The 22488-nt window shown below is 45.3% G+C and overlaps 1 protein-coding gene across 2 annotated transcripts in view; it reads right to left on the bottom strand.

The window, feature by feature from the left end:
• LOC135209269 (DGAT1/2-independent enzyme synthesizing storage lipids-like) overlaps nt 1-22488 on the bottom strand; it is a 152121-nt gene that overhangs the window by 77124 nt on the left and 52509 nt on the right. For both annotated transcript variants that reach the window (XM_064241977.1, XM_064241976.1), the window contains exon 2: nt 3678-3764. In XM_064241977.1, coding sequence (XP_064098047.1) covers nt 3678-3750 — 73 coding nt within the window. In that variant the 5' untranslated portion in view covers nt 3751-3764. The remainder of the gene's footprint in view (nt 1-3677; nt 3765-22488) is intronic.

Raw genomic sequence — 22488 nt, forward strand, 5'->3', positions numbered from 1 at the left:
GCGAATTTTTAAAAAAACTTTTGTATGTCGACGTAAAATACGTCCAGTTGGCACCCGAGAGACAAAAAATGTCGACGTAAAATACGTCCAGTCGGCGTTTAAGGGTTAAAAATGGCAGAAAACATTAACACTAAACTTTACGAAACACATTAAACCTTAATCACCGAGCCGGTATTTCCGAAAGTTTCTCCCGTATGCCGGCGGCGTTCGCGAGTGAGCGCTGAAGTGGAAAATGTTTTTTTTAAAAAATCACAGCACGCTTAATTTTCAAGATTAAGAGTTCATTTTTGGCTCCTTTTTTGTCATTGCCTGAAGTTTAGTATGCAACCATCAGAAATGAAAAATAATATTATTATCATATATAAATATTGGAATATATGACAGCGCAAAAAATATATTTCACATATAATTGTATACAAATCAGGCTGTGAGCAAAAGGGTTAAAGCTAATGAGTTTATTTTTTTGTTGTATTGTACACTAAATTGCGATGATTTTGATATATAACAAATTGTAAAACAACCAAAGCAACACAGAGAAAATACTATCACAATATGATGCATGAATTCGTAACACGCTGACGTAAAAAAAAAAAAAAGAAAAAAAAAAAGTGGTTTTCAAAAACTCACCATAAATCGAAATATTGTCCTAGACTTCCCGTTTGTTGCAAAATGAAGGTAATTGATTAAATATTACTAGGCCATAAGTTTTGTAGCTTACAATTTCAGTTTTCGACCATTTCGGTTGAGTTAAAGTGACTGAAGGTCGAATTTTTTCTATTTATTGTTATTTATATGAAAATATTTCAATGCTGATAAAAGCTACAACCATGTGTTGTTTTTGGTTGTATTCTACAAGAAATTGCACACATTTTCATATATAAAACTTTATGTAACAGCTAATATAAAAAGGTGCAAAGATTATGACAATTGGACGAAAAAATTTCTGATTTTTTCGGAAGTTACCGCGCGGACGTAAGGAAAGATTTTTTTCATAAATCCACCATAAATCGAAATATTGTGCTAGAGACTTCCAATTTGTTGTAAAATAAAGTTAAATAATTGAATATTACTAGAATGTAATAGTTTTAGCTTACAATTGCGTTTTTCGACCATTTTGGTCGAGTCAAAGTTGACCGAAGGTTGAAATTTTCGCACTTATCGTTATTTATATGAAAATATTTCAAAACTTATAAAAGCTACAACCACGGTTTGTTTTTAGATGTATTCTATATGAAATTGCGCACATTTTTATATATAAAACTTTATGTAACGGCTAATATAAATAGGTGTAAACATTATGACAATTGGACGAAAAAATTTTGATTTTTTCAGCAGTTACCGCACGGACATAGGAAAAAGTTTTTTTTTCAAAAATTCACCATAAATCAAAATATTGTGCTAGAGACTTCCAATTTGTTGCAAAATGAAGGTAAATGATTGAATATTACTAGAATGTAAGAGTTTTAGCTTACAATTGCAGTTTTCGACCATTTTGGTCAAGTCAAAGTTGACTGAAGGTTGAAATTTTGGTACTTATCGTTATTTATATGAAAATATTTCAAAACTGATAAAAGCTACAACCATGGGTTGTTTATATTCTACATAAATTGCGCACATTTCCATATATAAAACTTTATGTAACGGCTAATATAAAGCTGTTCAAACATTACGACAATCGGATGAAAACATTTCTGATTTTTTCGGGAGAGTTACCGCACGGACGTAAGGAAAAAGTTTTTTCATAAATCGAAATATTGTGCTAGACTTCCAATTTGTTGTAAAATGAAGGTAAATGATTGAATATTACTAGAATATAAGAGTTTTAGCTTACAATTGCGTTTTTTGACCATTTCAGTGTAGAGTCAAAGTTGACCAAAGGTTGAAATTTTGGCATTTATCGTTATTTATATGAAAATATTTCAAAACTGATAAAAGCTACAACCATGGGTTGTTTTTGTTGTATTCTACATGAAATTGCACACATTTTCATATATAAAACTATGAAATGGCTAATATAAAATGGTGCAGAAATTATGTTAAAGTGACAAAATAATTTCCGAGATGTGTTGCCGATGCTTTTAAGTGCGAGAAGAAAGAAATTTGCGCTTGTGCACCTGGGTAACGATTGTAAACAAAACAACTGCTTGATCCGTGAACTCCCAGAATCCCTCAAGGTGCGTGATACAAAAGTTTTTGGCAAGTAGGCCTTAACTAGTTTTCAGCGAATTTTTAAAAGAACTTTTTTGTGTCGACGTTTCATACGTCAATTCGGCACCCAACAGACAATTTTCATCGACGTTTAATATGTCCAATCGGCGTTTAAGGGTTAACAAATGGCAGAAAACTTTAACACTTCTTGATTATCTCCATCTTCGTTCTCCATAGAAAGCATCCTCTTCTTTCTGTGAACTTCAGCAACATTCTCGGACCCATGACTAATAACATAAGTAATTAAGTTCACACACAACACGATAAAGTAACTTACAGTACAATGAAAGCGAATCACTAACACAAAATTTACGTTAACAAACGAAATATGTACTTGGTAAGTTGCATACATAAAAATGACATTTTCATGATAAAATAAATTTATATATACAGTGGTCCCCCCGTATTCGCGGGGGATGCGTACCAGACCCCTCCCCGTGAATAGTTAGAACCCGCGAATGTTTGGAACCCCTATAAAAACGCTAAAAACAGGCTATTTTGTTAGTTAAAACTCAAGAAAAACCACACAAAATTTTCATACTTGGTTTTTTTAATAGTTTTATCACAAAAAGTGCATTTTATGATGAAATTGATCAAAAAAACCAGATATTTGTGGATATTTCTCATAGAAAAATACCACGAATGCGCGAATTTTCCGTGAATAATGCAAAGAAACGTTCCCGAGAGAAATCCGCGAATGTGTGAGTCCGCGAATCCGGAGAACGCGAATAGGGGGGGCCCACTGTACAGGCAGTCCCCAGGTTACGACGGGAGTTCCGTTCTTGAGACGCGTCATAAGCTGAAAATTGTCGTAAGCCAGAACATTGTCAAAAATCCTAAGAAAACCTTAATTTTAATGCTTTGGGTGCATTCAAAACTAAGTAAACTGCATTCTTATTGCATTTTTCATAAAAAAAACTTTAAATATTGATTATTTTGCAATTTTGGAGTCATATTTCATCTGCCAGATCAGCGTTTGTAGGCGTCGTAACTCTGGAGCATGCGTTGTAACCGTGGAAATAATTTCTGATGAATATAATTGAAAAGCGTCGTAACCTCGGAACGTCGTAAGCCGAGACCGTCGTAACCCGGGGACCGCCTGTACTTACCAAGTAATTACAGAATAGAAGCCCACCCTCCTCCCTGCATATGGATAATTAGTCATAAACAAATTAAAGCACCTGGCTCAGTTGTTCCTTTTCTTCCCAAAAGTGGGCGGGAATAGTTACCTATAGCCAAAACAAAGGAGAATCACTACCCCGAATCCCGAATTTTAGCTGCCGGTGCTAGAAACTGTTAACTATGTAATTACTACTTGGTAAGTAGTGTAAGTAAAATCCCATTTTTTCATAAAAATGTAATTTTTCACAAGATCAATATCAACAACAATACCGGTATAATCAGATGAATGCATTATCCTGACACGGGAATATGTTACAGTATATGAAATATTAACAGCAGAAACTTACCTATAAAATTGCTTGTTGCTGTAGTTATATTTACTAGTAACGCACATAAACTGTCAGCATCCTGACAATTCATTTTGCCTTAAATATCTGAAAAATATAAAAGTGTACTGTAGTGAACCAACACTTTGTAATCATAGTTTGACAAACCTTGTAGTACAGTATTTATTTTTCAATAAACAAAAAACCTAAAAATGATATTTTTATAGTAAAATAAGGTTTTGTATATACTTACCCAGTAATTATATAGTTAAGAGCTTTCTACCTACAGCAGCCAAACAATTTAAAATTCGCATTAGCGCTAGTTCCGGTTACGGGGTGGTTAGAATGCCCCACCCACTATCGGGGAGTATATGTAGGTAACAACCTGGCAGAGCTTCAATTTGTTTTCTGCTCTCAAGTCCATTAAAGGGGAGGTAGAGGTAGGTGGGCTCTGATCCTATAATTACTGGTTAAGCATATACAAAACCTTATTTTACTATAAAAATATAATTTTTGTATATGGGACTTAGCCAGTAATTATTTAGCTGATTACACATTTAATGGTGGGTGGGAACCATGGACAAACTCTATCTCAATACATTACATACAGTGTAATGAAACTGAAATAATAAAAAAAATGATATTGTTAAACTACAATAAAGTTTTGTACATACTTACCTGGCAGATATATACTTAGCTATAGTCTCCGACGTTCCGACAGAATTTCAAATCTCGCGACACGCGACAGGTAGGTCAGGTGGTCTACCTTACCCGCCGCTGGGTGGCGGGCGTATGAACCAATCTATCTCTCCAGCCAGATTTTTTTTTTTTTTCACCTGTCTCCTGAGGGGAGGCTGGGTGGGCCATTAGACGTATATATCTGCCAGGTAAGTATGTACAAAACTTTATTGTAGTTTAACAATATCATTTTTTGTACATGAACTTCCCTGCCAGATATATACTTAGCTGATTGGCACCCTTGGTGGAGGGTAAGAGACAGCTAAAGTAATAAGGAGAAGGATTAGAGATAAGAAACAACTGATGTTGTAGGATATAAATAACCTTGGTTCTTACCTGTTCAGGCAGAAGACTTCATTGATACTGTCTCTGAGTCTGCGTTGCCTGGAGAGCTACAGCTAGGACGTGACCTGATGCTGAAAGACTCTCGGATCTATCCACTGGGATATATGATCCTTTTTTTTGTGTGGTAGAATCCAAGTCGGAATCCTGGTTTAAAGTGGGAGTTCCGTCCCTATCTTAACAGGTTCCTAACCACTACTACTGGCCAAGGAGCCACACTCCATCCAGAACCACCTAACCAAACTAACTAAAGAGTTAGTATTACGACCTAAAGAGATGCCTTCATGCATCCTCTTTAAGGCAAAACCAACAACAACAAATACAAGGGGGAAAAATTTATACTACTAAACAGGATGAGTTCCAGCTCCCTGCCCCAGCACTGAATCCGCAGATACGTACGGGCCCAAGGCGAAGCATTTTTTCGTAAGTGATTCTCACATCACGTAAGTAGTGGTTCGCGAACACTGACTGACATCTCCAGAATGTTGTCTCCATCAATTTCGCACGGACATATTCTTGTTGAAAGCAAGAGAAGTTGCTATGGCTCTTACTTCGTGTGCTTTCACTTTAAGAAGCCTAAGATGTTCTTCTCTGCAGGATCCGTGTGCTTCTTTGATGAGGCTTCTCAAGAAGAAGGACAATGCGTTCTTCGACAATGGACGAGTAGGCTCTTTTACTGAACACCACAGGACCTCTCGGTTGGCTTTCAGTTGCTCTTTTCTTCAGAGGTAGTATTTCACCCATTCTCACTGGGCAAAGAGTTCTCTCGGGTTCTTCTCCTACCAAAGAAGATAACCCACGAATCTCGAAGTTCTTGGGCCATGGACTTGATGGGTTCTCATTCTTTGCAAGAAAACCGGGAAGGAAAGAGCAAATGAGAGAGTCCTCCTTAAAACCCACATTACCATCCATCGCCTGAAGCTCACTCACTCTTCTGGCGGAAGCTAGAGCCATCAAAAACAGAGTCTTCCTGGTAAGGTCTCTGAATGAGGCTGAATTAGGGGGTTCCAAACCTAGAGGACCCAAGGAATTGAAGGACTACATCCAAATTCCAGCTAGGTGTCTTAGGAGACTGCATTTTCGTTGTATCAAAGACCTAATAAGGTCCTGTAGGTCCTTATCTTCCGATAAGTTGAGGCCCCGTGCCTGAAGACATTCGCCAACATACTACGATAGCCTTTAATCTCGAAACGACTAAGCCACATTCTTGTCTTAAGAATAAAAAGAATCTGCAATTTGATTCACAGAGGGTACTGGAAGAGGAAACGTTATTCCTCTTGCACCATCTTCTGAAGACATCCCACTTCGACTGGTACACTCGTAAGGTGGAAGACCTCCCTCGCTCTAGCGATTGCCTTAGCAGCTGCTGACGAAAAGCCTTTCGCTCTGACCAGTTTTCTGGACAGTCTGAAGCCAGTCAGACTGAGAGCGGGGAGGTTTTTGTGGTACTCTACCTGTCGAAGTGGGGCTGTCTGAGTAGATCGCTCCTTAGAGGAAGCGATCTTGGAAAATCCACTAGCCATTCCAGCACCCTCTGTGAACCAATCTTGTGCTGGCCAAAAGGGAGCTATCAAAGTCATCCTAGCGAATCTGACTCTGCGAACTTTTTTAAAGTCAACCCCAGAATCTTGAGGGGGGAAACGCGTATACATCGAGTCCTTTCCAATCGAGTAGGAGAGCGTCTATCCCTATTGCTCCTGGATCCGAGATGGGCGAGCAATACAGATCCAGTCTTTTGTTTCTTTGAAGTTGCAAACAGGTCTAAGAAGAGGCCTGCCCCACAACTTCCAAAGGCTCTGGAAAACATCTTGTGCAGAGTCCACTCTGTGGGAAGGACCTGATCTTTCCTGCTGAGGAGATCTGCCCTTACATTCCTTTCTCCCTGTACAAATCTGGTGAGAAGTTTTATCCCCCTTTCTTCTGTCCACAAGAAGATCTCTTGCTGTTTCGTACAGAGAGAAGGAATGCGTCCCCTCCCCCCCTGTTTCCTGATGTATGCCAGAGCCGTGGTGTTGTCCGAGTTTATTTGCACAACTGCTCCTGTCACATCTGACTCGAACTCCTTCAGAGCAAGCCACACGGCTATTAGTTCTTTCCTGTTGATGTGCCAGGACGACTGGTCCCCCACCCAGGTTCCTGACACCTCCTTGGTTTCCCAGAGTCGCCCCCAACCTGTTTCCGACGCATCAGAGAACAACACCAGGCTGGGGTTCTGGGATTGAAGAGGCAGTCCCTGCGAGAACTTTGTTGGGATCCGCCCACCATGCTAACTCCTTCTTGATTTGAAGAGAAATTGACCAGGGAGAACTTCAAATCCTGAGAAGGACGACTCCAATTCCGATGAAGAAAGAATTGGAGCGGTCTCAGGTGCAACCTTCCTAGGGAAACAAATTGCTCCAGTGAGGAGCGTCCCTAGCAGACTCATACCACTCCCTCACTGTGCATACTTCTTTCCCTAAGAAGGTTGTTACTTTTTCGAGTCCCCGGGCTATCCTCTCCTGTGACGGAAAGCCCGAAAACTCAGAGAGTTCATCTGGATCCCCAGATAAACGCACTCTTGAGCGGGAATCAGACTTGACTTCTGCAGATTGACCAGAAGTCCTAAGGAATAAGTCAAATCCAGGGTTTTCTTCAAGTCCTTCAGACAAAGATCTCTGGAATTGGCCCTTATAAGCCCAATCGTCGAGATAGAGCGAAATCCTCACCCCTTCTAGGTGAAGCCATTGTGCCACATTCCTCATGATGGCCGTAAAGACTTGGTTGGGGGGCCGTGGAGAGGCCAAAACACAGGGCCCTGAATTGGAAGATTCTTCCCCCCATCATGAAACTTAGAAACTTCCTCGAGGAAGGATGGATTGGTACGTGGAAGTAAGCGTCCTGTAAGTCCCAAGGACACCATCCAGTCCCCTGGACGGAGTGCTGCTAACACCGAGGCAGTGGTCCTCCATCGTGAACTTCTTCTTTTCGACGAAGAAGTTCAGGGCGCTTACATCCAACACCGTCTCCATCCCCCTGAGGATTTCGGAACTAGGAACAGGCGGTTGTAAAAGCCTGCCGAAAGATGATCTGCCACTAGTTCGATCGCCTCCTTTTCCAGCATCTGATCTACCACTAGTCGGAGGGCTTGATTCATGATGGGCTCCCTGTATATGGCCGTCAACTCCCTCGGGGTATTCGTCAAGGGAATGGCCTCGAAGAGAACGGGATGAGCTAGCCCTTCCTCAAATTGACAGGGTCCAGGCATCTGCGTCTTTCTGGGCCCAGACTTCTGCAACTGTAAAAGCCTGGCGCCTACAGTTGTCTGAAGGACTTGAGTCTTACTTGGGAGGTTTGATTGACTTCGTAAAAGTCCTCCCTCTTCTATTTGGTTTCCGACCTCTGAACGAAGAGGATCTAGAGGTAGAAGCCCCTCGAAAGGGTTCCTGAGAGGTCGGCTTAGCTTTCTTCGTCTTAGTCTAGAAGGTAGGGCGCGGCTTCCTTGCAGACTGCGCTAGAAGGTCCTGCGTAGCTTTGGCAGAGAGAGCCTTCGAAATGTCTTGAACCAGGTGTTTAGGAAACAGCTGCGTAGAGAGAGGGGCAAAAGCAAAGACGATCTCTGAGCATGTGAGACAGACTTTGTTAAAAATGAGCAAAATACTGATCTTTTCTTCAAGACCCCTGCTCCAAACAGTGAAGCTATTTCGCTGGGCCCCATCCCTCACCGATTTATCCATACAGGATCAAGACACAATTCAAATCCTCCGGAGAAAACGTGTCCGGTCCTTGAGTTTTCTTGGCTAGGACTCCGAGGGACCAATCGAGAAAGTTGAAAACTTCCAAGACTCTAAAAATGCCTTTTAGAATGTGATCTATTTCATTCATTGCCCACGTAGTTTTGGCCGAATTCAAAGCTGATCTTCTAGTGGCGTCTACTATTTTTTTTGTGCCGAAAAATCTGCGTCAGCTGAAGACGGAAGGCCCAGTCCCAAGGGTTCTCCTGTCTCATACCAAAATCCTGTCCGTCCTGAAAGCTTCGACGGAGGGAAGGCAAACATAGTTTTCCCCCTGCTTCTTCTTTAGTACGCATCCATGAACCGAAACTCTTGAGCGCTTTCTTCATAGAAAAAGTCGGTTTCATTCTCACACACGAAGATCCTTTCGTTGCTTTCGCTGTGGAGAACAACGAGTGTGGAGAAGGAGGAGCAGTAGGGCTCAAAGACTCTCCGAACTCCTGAAGGAGAAGCTCTGTGAGCTTCTTGTACGAAGAAACTGTTGCCGATGTATTAGTTTCTTCCTCAGAGGCTTCCTGGTCTTCTTGAAGAGGAGAACGGGGATGAGGATCCTTATGAGAATCCTTAGATGATTTCCTAGCTGGGGTACAGTGCGATGAAGGAGACAAACGTCTTGAATGAGGAGAAGATTCCAAAGTAGAGAGGCGTACAGGAGAACGACGAGTCGTAAAAGAAGGACGCTTATCCGAAAATTCTTGTCTAAACTCGCATTCCTTCCTAAATGCAGACAAACTCTTAACAGCAAAAGAGGAAGGACTCCTTTCCCTAGAAAGACCACGTCTATCCCTAGGGAAACTACGAGAGGAGAGCGCCTACTAAAATCCTGGCGCCGATCGTGAGGAGAGCGGCTGACCAGGCGCCGAGCGCCTATCTGTCACAGGGCGCTTAGGGGAATCCTGGCGCCTACCAAGCGGCGAAACGTTGCTAAAAATAGGGCGCCTTTCAGGAGCAGGGCGCTTGAGAGGCTCTTGATGCCTACGAAGCGGAGAGCGGCTGCTATGCTCTGAGCGCTTAAACGGAACAGGGCGTTCGGCGAGATCTTGGTCCTTACCAAGGGGAGAACGTCTGTAAGGCTCCGAGCGCCTAACAGAAGCAGGGCGCTTGAGGCGTTCCTGACTTCTAGCAAGAGGAGACTGATCAGGAGTAGGGAGTCTCGAGAACGAAGAGCGCCTACTAGGAGAACGAAGCAAACGAGGATCAAGGCGTCTTTCTCCAGGAGAACAGCTACTAAAAGAAGGACGCTTACCAGGAGCAGGGCTCCTACTAGACTCGTTGATGTCTTACAGGGGAGGAGCGAACTCCATGCGATGAGCGCCTACAGTCACGTTATCCGACGCCCGACGGCAGTAGTCGGAAGGAGAAGTGCGCCTACTTTCAGAAGGGCATTCCCTAGTTCTCTGAGAAGGCGAGGAGAAGAAAGATGAGACGGAGACGACGAAATAAGTCTTCTATGACCTGAGCGACTCTCTCTTCTTGCACGAACTCTAGAAGGAAGAGAAACAGAAGGGGCTGAGCATCTACCCGAGGCAGGAATCCGATCTGGGGAAATATCTTCATAGTCCAAGGAGCGCCTATCCGTCGAATGGCGTCTCGACACCTCCGAGCGGGAGTGGTGTTCCTCTCGTGAAATGTTACGATGTGTAGAAGTATCCTCAAAAGAAGGAGATCGCCGATTACAAGGAGAGCGCTCTTCCGACGAAACGCGCCTCGATCTCTTGATAGGGAGAGACAAATCCTTCCTTCTACGCGATCTCGATGCCAAGGAGTCCGCCAAGGCTGTGATCTGAGCTTGTAGGCCCGCTAGCACTCGAAGGAGAGTGGCCCCAGGATCTTCTTCCGAAGCAAGCTCAGCGCGAGGAGCGGGAGAAGGAGGGCGATCACTGGCTTTCCTAGGCTTCTTTGCTTGCAAGGAAGCTACATCAGAAAAGTCTTCTGGGTTGGACGCTAACGTACTGAAGGGAGCCTCCGCAGCCCTCTTCAACGGGCCGTTGGACGCCCATCCTTAGGAGGCTCCAACCCACGCTTCGGCGAAGGAGGAAGAGGATGACGAAAAACAAAAACCCTGACGAAGAATATTCTTCTTCTTACGATCCAAGGCAGACTGGGAGCGAACTTCAGGATCTGCCGAGGGGACGCCTGACCGGTGGGGGCTCTCCCTAGCCCTCCTGCGGCTTTCGACTTTTCTCCTCCACTGGAACTGGGAGTCTGGAAGAGGTCTAGGCCTGGAGGCACTAAGGAGCCAGTCAGAGACGCACCCTCCACATCACTGGGTACACTGCACTTATCATCACTGACACCTCTTACCTGTGCAGTACGAAGATTCTTGTCTTCCTTAGAACACAAGGAAGCTTTGAGGCCGCCGCCTCCGAAGACGAATCTACGGCTTCGGTGCGGGGAGCAGGAGCTGAGACCTGGGAGGAAGGTTCTAAAACTACATTAATGTTAGTTTCATTCTCCCTCATTCTCGACCTGCTCGAACTCCTTGAAGAAGCTTTACGTACCCTATCCCTTTCAAGTTTCCTAATATAGAAGAAAGAGCCTTATATTCATCTTCGTTCAAAACCTCACACTCTTGACACGGGTTACTAAACGAACATTCATTCCCCCTACATTTAACAGAAAGTGTGAGGGTGGGAATCAACCGCAGCTATTTCGGTAACCTCACCTTACATCCATCGGGTTCAAACATACTCTAAACAAAACCGGAGTTTTGGAAACAGAATCAAAATCAGACATTCTACAGGAAAATCCAGCGCAAAGTCAATAACGGTCCACAATCAGCGTATGCCAAGCCAAAATAGAGCGAATACGTCACCAAAATGTCCAAATCAATCTCCAGGCAAGCAGAAATGAAGAATATATCGGAATGAAACACGAACACTTTGTTATCGCTTCAGCGACAGAAAAAATCTGGCTGGAGAGATAGATTGGTTCATACGCCCACCACCCAGCGGCGGGTAAGGTAGACCACCTGACCTACCTGTCGCGTGTGCCGCGAGATTGAAATTCTGTCGGAACGTCGGAGACTATAGCTAAGTATATATCTGGCAGGGAAGTTCATGTACAAAAATGCCAACATAAGATAATATGGTTGTTGTTTCCTTATCTGGCAAGTGAGCACTGCAGATAATTACTACCTCTGGTTGGTGCTCCACTTAACCCGTAGAGTACGTGGCTGTCTAGCCCAGAGTTGCCTCTACAAAAGTTGGAGCTTTGGTGTCAGGAAGTACAACCATGTCTCTCAAAGCTAAATTAAATAGGTTGCCCTTCACCTGGGCGAAGACCAGAATCCAATAACACAAAACCTTACACCACACCATAACCATAAAAAACCATCACAACCCAACCATTAAAAAGGAACTGATGGGCACTCTTGCCACAAATGTGCCTCCAGGCCTCCCAACTAATACCAAACATTACTCAAGGCGAAAATAAGTAAAGGGAAGTTAGATTCCCTATACGTACCTTCTTTCCCAACGCCATGCCAGCCACTGAAATGGGTCCTAAAGTATTAGTTCTCGAATACCGTTTCCACATCCTTCAGGTGGTGTGAGGCAAATAATGATTTACACTTCCAGAAGGTTGCTTGCGCAAAATATTGTTCCATGACATGTTACGTATGTCTAAATGTGAGGGACGTAGCCGCCACCACTCACTTCATGAGCTTTGACTTTCAAAGAGACCAAATTTTCCTCTTGAATTTTAGCATGTGCTTCTGAAATTACGTCTCTTCAGAAAAATGATAAAGTGTTCTTGGATAGTGGGCGAGACGGATTCCTGACCGAACACCAAAGGAGGTCTGAAACCCCTCTAACCTTCTCTGTTTTTTGTAGGTAATATTCTAAGGCACTGACTGGGCATAGCCGCCTTTCTTCTTCATTTGGTCTGAGAATACCCATCAGATTCTTAATGGTGAACGCTCACTGCCATAGATTTGATGGGTCCTCATTTTTTGCCAGAAAACCCAAAGAGAAGGAACACTGCGTATCCCTGTGAAAATCCAACCCTTTTATCTATTGCTCGGATTTCACTAACACGCCTTGCTGTGGCTAGAACCACTAAGAAAATGGTTTTCCTCGTTAGGTCCCTGAGAGAGGAAGACTGGGTGGGTTTGAAAGGAGGTCCTGAAATCCACTTCAATACTACGTCTAAATTCCAAGAAATGGTATCATACCTTATTTGTTTTGCGACGTCCATAGATTTAATCAGGTCACTTAAATCTTGGTTTGAAGACACATCCAGTTCTCTATGCTTAAAGACTGAACTAAGCATAGCTCTATAGCCTTGACTGTAGACATCGCAAGCTTCATAGATTTTCTCAAGTAATGAAGGTCAGCAATCTGACATAGTGGTTTTGGAAGAGGACACTTTTGTTCTGATACACCACTCTCTGAAGGTTGGCCACTTATATTGACATAATTTTTCAGATGAAGGGCATCTGCATTGGGCAATAGCCCTTGAAGCTACTTTAGAAAAACTTTTAGATCTGATAAGGCGCTCGAGTCTGTATCCTGTCAGAGTCAGAGAGGACAACCCTAGATGAAACTTCTGAAAGTGGGGTTATTTGAGAAGACACTGTTTTTGGGGTAGTAGCCTGGGAAAGTTGATTAAGCTCTGTATCAAGTCTGGGAACCACTCTTTCCCTGGCCGAAAGGGAGCCACCAGAGTCATTATTACATTCTGGTAAGACCCTAATTTGTTTAGGACCTCCCGGATCATTCCGAAAGGTGGGAAGGAATAGACGTCCATTTCCATCCAATCTTGCAGCATTGCATCCGTCTTCCAAGCGAGAAGGTCCAGGACCAGTGAACAGAACCTTGGAAGCCTGTGGTTCTTTGAAGTTGCAAAGAGGTCTACTAAAGAGCAATCCCATAGTTTCCAAAGGTCCTTGCATATTCTTTGGTCTAAAGTCCATTCTTTCAGGAGGATCTGATTCTGTCGGCTCAATCCATCCACTCAGACATTCATTTTGCCTTGAATGAAGCGAGTCAGCAACGACACCCGATTCTTGTCTGCCCACATCAGCAGTTTCTGAGCCACTTGAAAAAGGGAAAAGGAATGCATTCCCCCTCGTTTCTTGACATATGAATTGTTGGAATGTATACGTAGTTACCATTTTCCCTCTCACCAGCAGAGAAAAAACTCGCAGACCTAGATACATCACTTAATTCTTTTACATTGATGTGTGAACTTCTGAACTCCGGCCAAGTTCCCTATACTTCCTTGTTCCCTAGATGGGCACCCCAAACTAGGTTTGAGGCATCGGAATACAAGTCTAGGTTCAATGGAAGGAGAGACTTCCCTTCTTGAAGTCTTTCTCCTGATGACCACCATAGAATGTCCTTCTTGTTTTCTGCCGTTATCGGGAACACAAAAGTGTCTTGAGCCATTTTCCTGTTCCAATTCGCGTTGAGAAAAGACTGAAGTGACCTCATGTGGAGTCTCCACAGTTTCACAAACTTTTCGACCGAGGCTAGCGTTCCCAAGAGGCTCATCCATTGAGCCACCAAGCATTCCTGAAGGGACAGAAATCATCTTACATAAAGGAGACGAATTTATCCTTTTGGGGGTTAGAAAAACCCAAAAATTTCGAGCATCTAGAATCATTCCCAAATACAGAATCCATTGACTGGGAACGATATGAGATTTCTATATGTTCATCAATATCTCTAGTTTCTTTGTGAGAAGGAGAGCTGTAGAGAGATCTTCTAAGCACTTGTCCTTCGACTGAGCTCTGAGCAGCCAGTCGTCTAGATAAAATGAGATGTTCACTCCTAACAGATGAAGCAACTTCACCAGTGGAGCCAGAATTTGAGCAAAGATCTGCAGAGCAGTCAACAGGCCAAAGCATAGCGCTCGAAATAGGAGAACCTGTCCTTGAAACACAAACCGGAGAAACTTTCCGGAGTCTGGATTAATAGAGACGTGGAAATATGCACCTTCATGTCCAGGGACTCCATCCAGTCCCCTTGATGTATGGAGAACATGATCGACTGATTGGTCTCCATGTGGAATTTAGTTTTGAGGACTAATTGATTCAACGTGCTCACGTCTAAAACTGGTCTCCAACCCCCTGATGTTTTGGGAACCACAAAGAGTCAGTTGTAAAACCCTTCTGAGTTTTGATCTTCAACTACTTCTACATCTCTCTTGCGAAGCAGTGACTCTACCTCTTGCAAAAGAGCCGCAAACTTTTCTGACTTCGCCGAGTAGGCCGGTAATGTTATCGGCGAACTGACTAAAGGTGGGCCTTCTTTGAAGGGAATGATATACCCCTGCTGTAAAACCTTGACTACCCAATGTTTTGCTCTTCTCAAACTCCATTCCCTCCAAAAAAGGCCCAACCTGGCTCCTACAGGCACACAAAGGACACACTCCTCACTTCTGATTTGCTGTCTTGTAAGTTGTTTTCTTGATAGACCTGGTTGGAGGTCATAGGTTAGTACGGGGTCTTTGTTGGCCTCTCTGTCTTGCTCCATGAAATTCTGGGTTCTGGAGAGGGGAGAAAGACCTATTGGTGTTAACTTGACGTTCCCTTGTCCGCTTCAATGATTACGCCAACAGATCATTCTGCAGAGAAGACAAAATTTCAAATACTAACTCTTCCGGAAAAAGGTACTTCTTGTCGAATGGGGCAAAAAGTAAGGCCAACTTCTGTGTCTTGGTTACCTCTTTAGTAGTAAAAGAGCAACACAAATCCCTCCTCTTCAAGATGCAAAAAGAGACGAGAGATGCCAATTTTGCTGAGCCGTCTCTAACAGCCTTGTCTGCGCAAGACAAAACACCAAGCAAATCCGCAGCGTCTTCCGTCACCGTCGGGCCATCTTCCACCTTCCTGGCTAATGCCCCAATTGTCCAGTCTAAGAAGCTATAGACTTCTGATACCTTTAAAATGTTCTTACTAAGGTGATCCACTTCCGCTGATGAGAGCATAACCTTGGCTGAAGAAAAAGCCGATCGTCTACCAGAGTCGATGAGGCCAGAGAAATCTCCCTGGTGTCATAATAACGGTGACTCTTCTTAATCAGTTTGGCAGGAGGTGGGGCAAAAGACACTTTACCCATTTCTCTCTTTAATGCTAACCAGGTGTCCACAACTTTCCAGTCTTTCTTCATTGAAGAGAATACCAACTTGGGTAGTGACAAGTTGTCTAAAGCAGGTTTCCTCATAAGGAAAGTCAAAGCCAGTGCTGCTGGGGTCGCAGGCGAGAAAAAATCCGGGAAGTTGTCCAGAAAGTACTTCAACAATGCTGAATAAGCAGACAAAGGATTTGAGTCCTGTTCCTCCTCTTCCTCGTCTGAAGAGATAGGTGATAACCCTGTTTCTTCTGCTTGCAAAGGGGTAGGAGCCTTCTGCAACAACAACATGATATCATCAAATTGTCGTTTCAGGGGAGCGAGTGAAGGATTGGAAGCTGAAGAATATGACTGAGAATGGGGTAAAACCGCTCTTGACTCGGCTGACGTGGGAGGCGGGCGCCTCTTAGCTGAAAATGCACTAATGCGAAAAACAACCCAGAGTGCTTCACCGAGAACTCCAAATTCATCAACGATCCGTTGGAAAAAAGGCTGCCTAAAACCACTGATGTTGACCGGAGGCTGGCAGAAAACGAACTGAAGCTCTCTGCCAGGTTGTTACCTACATATGCTCCCCAATAGTGGGCGGGGCATTCTAACCACACAGTAACCAGAACTAGCACTAGTGTGAATTTTAAATTGTTAGGCTGCCATAGGTAGAAAGCGCTCAGCTATATAATTACTGGGTAAGTCCCATATACAAAAATGTTATTGTTATAATACAATTAGGTTTGTTCATACTTACCTGGCAGATATATATATAGCTGTATTTTCTGAAGTCCGACAGAATTTCAAAACTCGCGGCACACACAGTGGGCGGCCAGGTGGTAGTACCCATTCCCGCCGCTGGGAGGCAGATATCAGGAACCATTCCCATTTTCTATTCATATTTTATTAATGCCACTGTCTCCTGAGGGGAGGAGGGTGGGCACTCTAATTATATATATCTGCCAGGTAAGTATGAACAAACTTAATTGTATTATAACAATAACATTTTGTTCCATGCAACTTACCTGACAGATATATATATAGCTGAATCCCACCTTCGGATGGTGGGGTGGAGAGACAGAATAGGATTTGTAGGAAACTTACATTAAGTAGATGATGTACACCTTGGTTCCTCACCTGTTAGCAAAGTAGACTCTGTGATTACTATCACTTAAGCCTGCTTCCGCTTAATCAGAGTTGCCAGCCAGGTGGAGACCTGTAGTGGGCTGGTGCACTCTGGATGCTCTGTCAACGGGACGTGACCTCAACGTGACAAGACCATCGAGCCATACATATGAGGGCTACGAAGCAACTGACCACCACCTGACCAACTAGCCAAAGACCCCCTGAACACTAAACTAAGAGATGGGAGATCTTCACACAAGACTCACCACAAACCAAAAACCACAACAATTAAAAACTAACCTAACCTAACTAAGGGATAGGGAAAGAGCTACCTCCAGCCCCCAAGACTGTGTCTGCAGAAACGTATGGCCCAAGAGAATTACAGTTGTCATAAATCGTTCTCACATCCCTTAGGTAATGTGAGGCGAAGACAGAATTACTCCTCCAAAAGGTGCCATCAAGAATGTCCTTGATTGACATGTTCTTTTGGAAGGCAAAAGAGGTAGCGACAGCTCTAACTTCGTGAGCTTTCACTCGTAAGAGGCTCAAATCAGTCTTCTGGCAAGATGAATGAGCCTCTTTAATGACGTCCCTCAGAAAGAAAGCCACAGCATTCTTAGATAAAGGTAATTCTGGTCTCTTCACAGAGCACCAGAGATTACCTGAGGGACCTCTTACCTCTTTCGTTCTATGAACATAGAACTTGAGAGCCCTGACAGGGCACAAGGCTCTCTCTGGTTCTTGGCCCACCAGACTTGACACACCCTTGATCTCGAAACTTTACGGCCAAAGGTTAGAAGGATTTTCATTCTTTGCCAAAAAAGTTGGGCTCAAAGAGCAGACAGCATTGTCTCCTTTGAATCCCACTAGATGACTAAAAGCTTGGATTTCACTAACTCTCTTTACCGTCGCCAGAGAAGTTAGGAAAAGAGCCTTCCTTGTCAAGTTCCGAAGAGACGCTGTTTGAAGAGGTTCAAAAGGACTTGACATTAAGAACCTAAGAACTACGTCAAGGTTCCATGAAGGCGGTCTCGCTTGAGGAATCTTCGAAGTCTCAAAATATTTCAAGAGATCATGAAGATCCTTGTTGTCAGAAAGGTCCAGGCCTCTGTGCCTAAAAACCGCTGACAACATGCTCTTATATCCCTTAGTGGTAGGGACTGCTAATTTCTGCACATTCCTAAGAAAGAGCAGAAAATCGGCTATCTGGTTCACAGAGGTCGTGGAAGAGGAAACTCCCTCCTTTTTACACCATGCCCTGAAGGAAGCCCACTTCGATTGGTATACAGCTCTTGTAGATGCTCGTCTTGCATTTGCGATTACTCTCGCAGCTGCTCTCGAAAAACCTCTCGCTCTGGCCAACTTTTCGATAGTCTGAACGCAGTCAGACCCAGAGCGGAGAGGTTTTGGTGATACCTTTCGAAGTGAGGCTGTTTGAGTAGATCTTTCCTCCAGGGCAACGTCCTTGGGAATGTCTACAGGAAAAACATGACCTCTGTGAACCATTCTCTCGCTGGCCACATCGGGGCGATCAGGGTCAACCTTGTCCCTTCTGAAGCCGCAAACTTCCTCATGACTTCCCCCATGATCTTGAATGGCGGGAAGGCATACAGGTCTAGGTCCGTCCAACTCCATAGCAATGCGTCCACAGCGATTGCTTCTGGATCTAGGACCGGGGAGCAATACAGAGGAAGCCTCTTCGTCCTCGACGTCGCGATAAGTCCCCACACAACTTCCAAAGGATCTTGACACGACGTCTTTTGTGTAAGGTCCATTCCGTCGGTAGGATTTGGTCCTGACGACTGAGAAGTTCCGCCCTGACGTTTTGCACTCCTGCAATAAATCTTGTCAGGATCGTAACCTTCTTCCTCTTTGCCCACAGCAGAATCTCCTTCGCTAGGTGAAACGAAATCCTGGAGTGTGTTCCTCCCTGATTCTTCAAATACGCGAGGGCTGTGGTATTGTCCGAGTTGACATGAACGATTTTGTTCATCAATCTTCCTTCGAAGAACTGCAGAGACAGAAAGATCGCTGCTAGTTCTTTGACATTGATGTGCCAGGCTGCCAGTTCCCCTCTCCAGGAGCCTGACACTTCCTCCCCTCCTAGTGTTGCTCCCCAGCCCACGATGGAAGCGTCTGAGAACAACACTAGGTCGGGGCTCAGAAGACTTAGGGACAAGCCCTCTTGTAGCTTCTGCGGATCGAACCACCATCTTAGATGGCTCTTGTCAATTCTGAGATCCTCAAGATCGCACTGAGATCGTCCTTGGCCTTCCACTCGTCCGAAAGGAAAAACTGGAGAGGCCTGAGGTGCAGTCTTCCCAAGGAAACAAACCTTTCCAGCGAGGAAATGGTGCCCAGCAGACTCATCCATTCCCTCGCCGAGCAAGTTTCTTTCCCCAAGAAGGCTGAGATTTTCTCCAATCCTAGCCGCTGACGTTCCTGGGACGGAAACGCGCGAAAAGCCACTGAATCCATCTGAATCCCCAGATACACGACTTCGCTAAGGCTAACGTTAACTGAAGGTCCTTCAGACACTTTTCTCTCGACGACGCTCTGATAAGCCAGTCGTCAAGGTAAAAGGAAACTCTTATCCCTGAAGAGTGTAGCCACCTCGCCACATTCTTCATGACGACGGTGAACACCATCGGAGCCGTGGTCAGGCCGAAACAAAGGGCTCTGAACTGCCACACTTTGTTGCCTAAGACGAATCTTAGATACTTTCTTGAAAGAGGATGGATCGGGATGTGAAAGTACGCGTCCTGCAGGTCTAAGGACACCATCCAGTCGCCTGGTCTCAAGGCTCCCAGAACAGACTGAGGCGTCTCCATCGTGAATTTGGACTTTTCCACAAAAAGATTGAGCCTGCTTACATCTAGGACTGGACGCCAACCCGACGACTGCTTTGGTACTAGGAAAATCCTGTTGTAAAAACCTGGAGACCCCAGGTCCGCGACTTGTTCCACCGCTCTTTTCTCGATCATCTGTTGTAAAAGATCGAACAACACTTTTCTCTTTTCTCCCTGATATGATGGAGAAAGGTCTCTGGGAGTCGTGGAAAGAGGAGGAGGATCTAAAAGGGGATCTTGTACCCCTGCTCCACGATCTTGAGGGACCAAGGGTCCGTACTCTCTCTCTCCATGCTCCCTCCCGCAAAGGACTTCAGTCTGGCTCCGACTGGTGTCTGAAGGGACCATGAGTTTCACTTGGATGGCTTGGGTTTTGAAGGAAGCTCTTCCTCCTTGCCAAGCCCTCCCTCCCTCGATGAGCTGCTCTCGAGGGAGGAGCCCCATGAAAGGTGTTTAACCTTCTTCGGCGGTCGCACAAAAGACGAAGAAGTGGAAGGAAACTGCCGGAACGTCTCGAGGACTGGGTTAAGAGGACCTGCGTTGCTTTATCTTGTAAACTGCTTGCCAGGTCCTTAACCAAAGTCTGGGGGAAGAGATGGCTCGTAAGAGGAGAAAAGAGCAGCTCTGCTTTCTGAGCTGGAGTAACAGATCTAGCTGTGAAGTTACACAGCAAAGCTCTCTTCTTCAGGAAGGCAGTCCCAAAATGAGAGACAAGCTCCTCTGAACCATCCCTGACGGCCTTGTCCATGCACGATAGCACGCTGACAGCTCCCCCAAACTGAGAGACTCTGGGCTTCTAGATTGTAGATCTAGAACTCCCAAGCACCAGTCCAAGAAGTTGAAGACTTTGGTGGTCATACCCCAAAATACCTCCTTTTACCGCTGAGGCTAGAGGGATGGAAGGGCGAAAGTTGACTTGCCCTGATCCTTCCTATCGTTCCATCCAGTCTTGGAGTTTCTTGAATGCCCTCTTAGTGGAGAGCGAAGTCTTCATTTCGACAAACTCCGGGGTCTTACATGTCTTCGAAGATGAAAACTGCGAAGGAGGAGACTTGGGAGCTGCAGCTGGAACTTGTCCCCGGAGGACTGCGCAACAGCCGCACAAGAACTTTGTAGTCTGAGATTGAAGAGGCAGCAGAAGGTTCCTCTTCAATAGAGTCAGCAGGACTACTCAATTCTCCTTCTTCCCTAATCGGAAGAGGAGACCGCCCCTCCGGAGAGGGCGTACGTCTATCGGGTCTGGGCTTTATCAAGGACCCCCGTTGCTTAAAAGCAGAAGCCTCATCTTGGCTACCTTCCTTGCGGCGAACCTTACAGCTCGAAGGAGGCAGAGCGTCCTGACGGCGTTGAGCGTCCTTGACGACGACCGAGGCCGCCTTACTTGCAAGAGAAGCGTCCTTACGCTTCTTAAACGATCGAGCAGACTTCGAAGAAAGCGTGTCTTTCCTAGCCTTAACGAGCTCCTTATAAGGAGACACGTCACTACGAGCGTCCTGGTGCACGTCCTCTTCCTGCTCGGCATCCTGGAAAGCGTCCTGCTGAGCGTCCTGGAAAGCGGCCTGAGAGTACTCAAAAACGTCCTGAGCGTCCTCTTGAGCGTCACGGCAAGCAGCCTGCCCATGACGTTGAGAGGGAATGAAAGCGTCCTGACGACCCGTTTTCTTAGCGGGCGAACGAGATCGGCGATTCGCCGAAGGAGACGCAATCGGCGAAAGAGACGAACGAGGAGAGGGAGAAGGAGACTGCTTCGTCCTCTTGACGGGCAGCCTAAGGTCCTTCCTCCGCTTAGGCTCGACTGCTGCTGGGCGAGTCCTCTGAGCCATAAGCGCTGACAACTGGTCCTGAAGGGACAAAAGAATGTTCTTCGTTGGAGAAGAACGAACAGAGGGGGCAGGGCTGATCCTGGGAGAAGACGAGGGGCGAGGGGACGCCTCCTTCCTTCTCACAGGTACAGCTACCTGCTTCTCAAGAGAGCGACTGTAGCGCATCTCAGCGTCCTCGGCGGATGAGATCCTACCTCTCTTCTGAGGCGGAAAAGCGTCATACGCATCCGGAGAAGAGCGCAAAGAAACTGGCGATACAGGACGTGAAGCGTCCTCAGAACGAAACGTCCTTTTCAGCGGACGAGTGTCTCTCCGAGCGCTCCACCCCTTGCGCGGGGAGGACGCTTTGGAGGACGAAACGCAGTCCTTAAGGATACGCGCCTGTGCGCGCTCCTTGGCAGCCTGGGACTTTGCAACAAAGCCTGCCGAAGGGACGCAAGATCGGTGGGGAGCCCCCGTAACCCTCTTGCGGCTTTCGACATATCCCCTCCCTGATTCCTGGGAGTCCGATAGCGGTCTAGGCCTAGAGGCATTATGGGGCCGATCTGACGCCCCCATCCACAACACTAGGGCACGATCACACACTTGCACGAGCCAGTTTCCAAGGCTTTCACTTTGGTCTCCAGAGTACGAAGAGACTCCAAAATTAGAGAAAGGGCATTACCTTCTCCAGACACAGATTCAGAGCCCGAAGGCAACAGCACAGGTTTAGGAGATGCAAAATCTACAGGTGTTATAGCAGGAGAAATATTAGTACCCTTACCTTTGGTAGAACCACTCCTGGAGGAAGACCTCCTGATCCTATCGCGTTCCAATTTACGCCGATAGGAATCATACACCTTCCATCCATCATCGGTCAATCCATCACATTCATTGCACCGATCATCCACCAAACGAACATGCCCCCTGCAACTCATACATACTGTGTGGGGGTCTACCGATGATTTCGGTAGCCTCACCTTACAATCACTCCTCACACACACTCTGAAACTCACTGCACTTAATCCAGACATCACGTTTACAGAAAAGCCAATTCAAAGTCAAAAAACGGTCCACTATCGCGTATGCCAATCCAACAATCCAGAATCAATAACCAAAAGTCAATCAGATACTTAATTGCA

This window comes from Macrobrachium nipponense, chromosome 37 (genome assembly GCF_015104395.2).
Source record: "Macrobrachium nipponense isolate FS-2020 chromosome 37, ASM1510439v2, whole genome shotgun sequence".
NCBI classification, from domain to species: Eukaryota; Metazoa; Arthropoda; class Malacostraca; order Decapoda; family Palaemonidae; genus Macrobrachium; species Macrobrachium nipponense.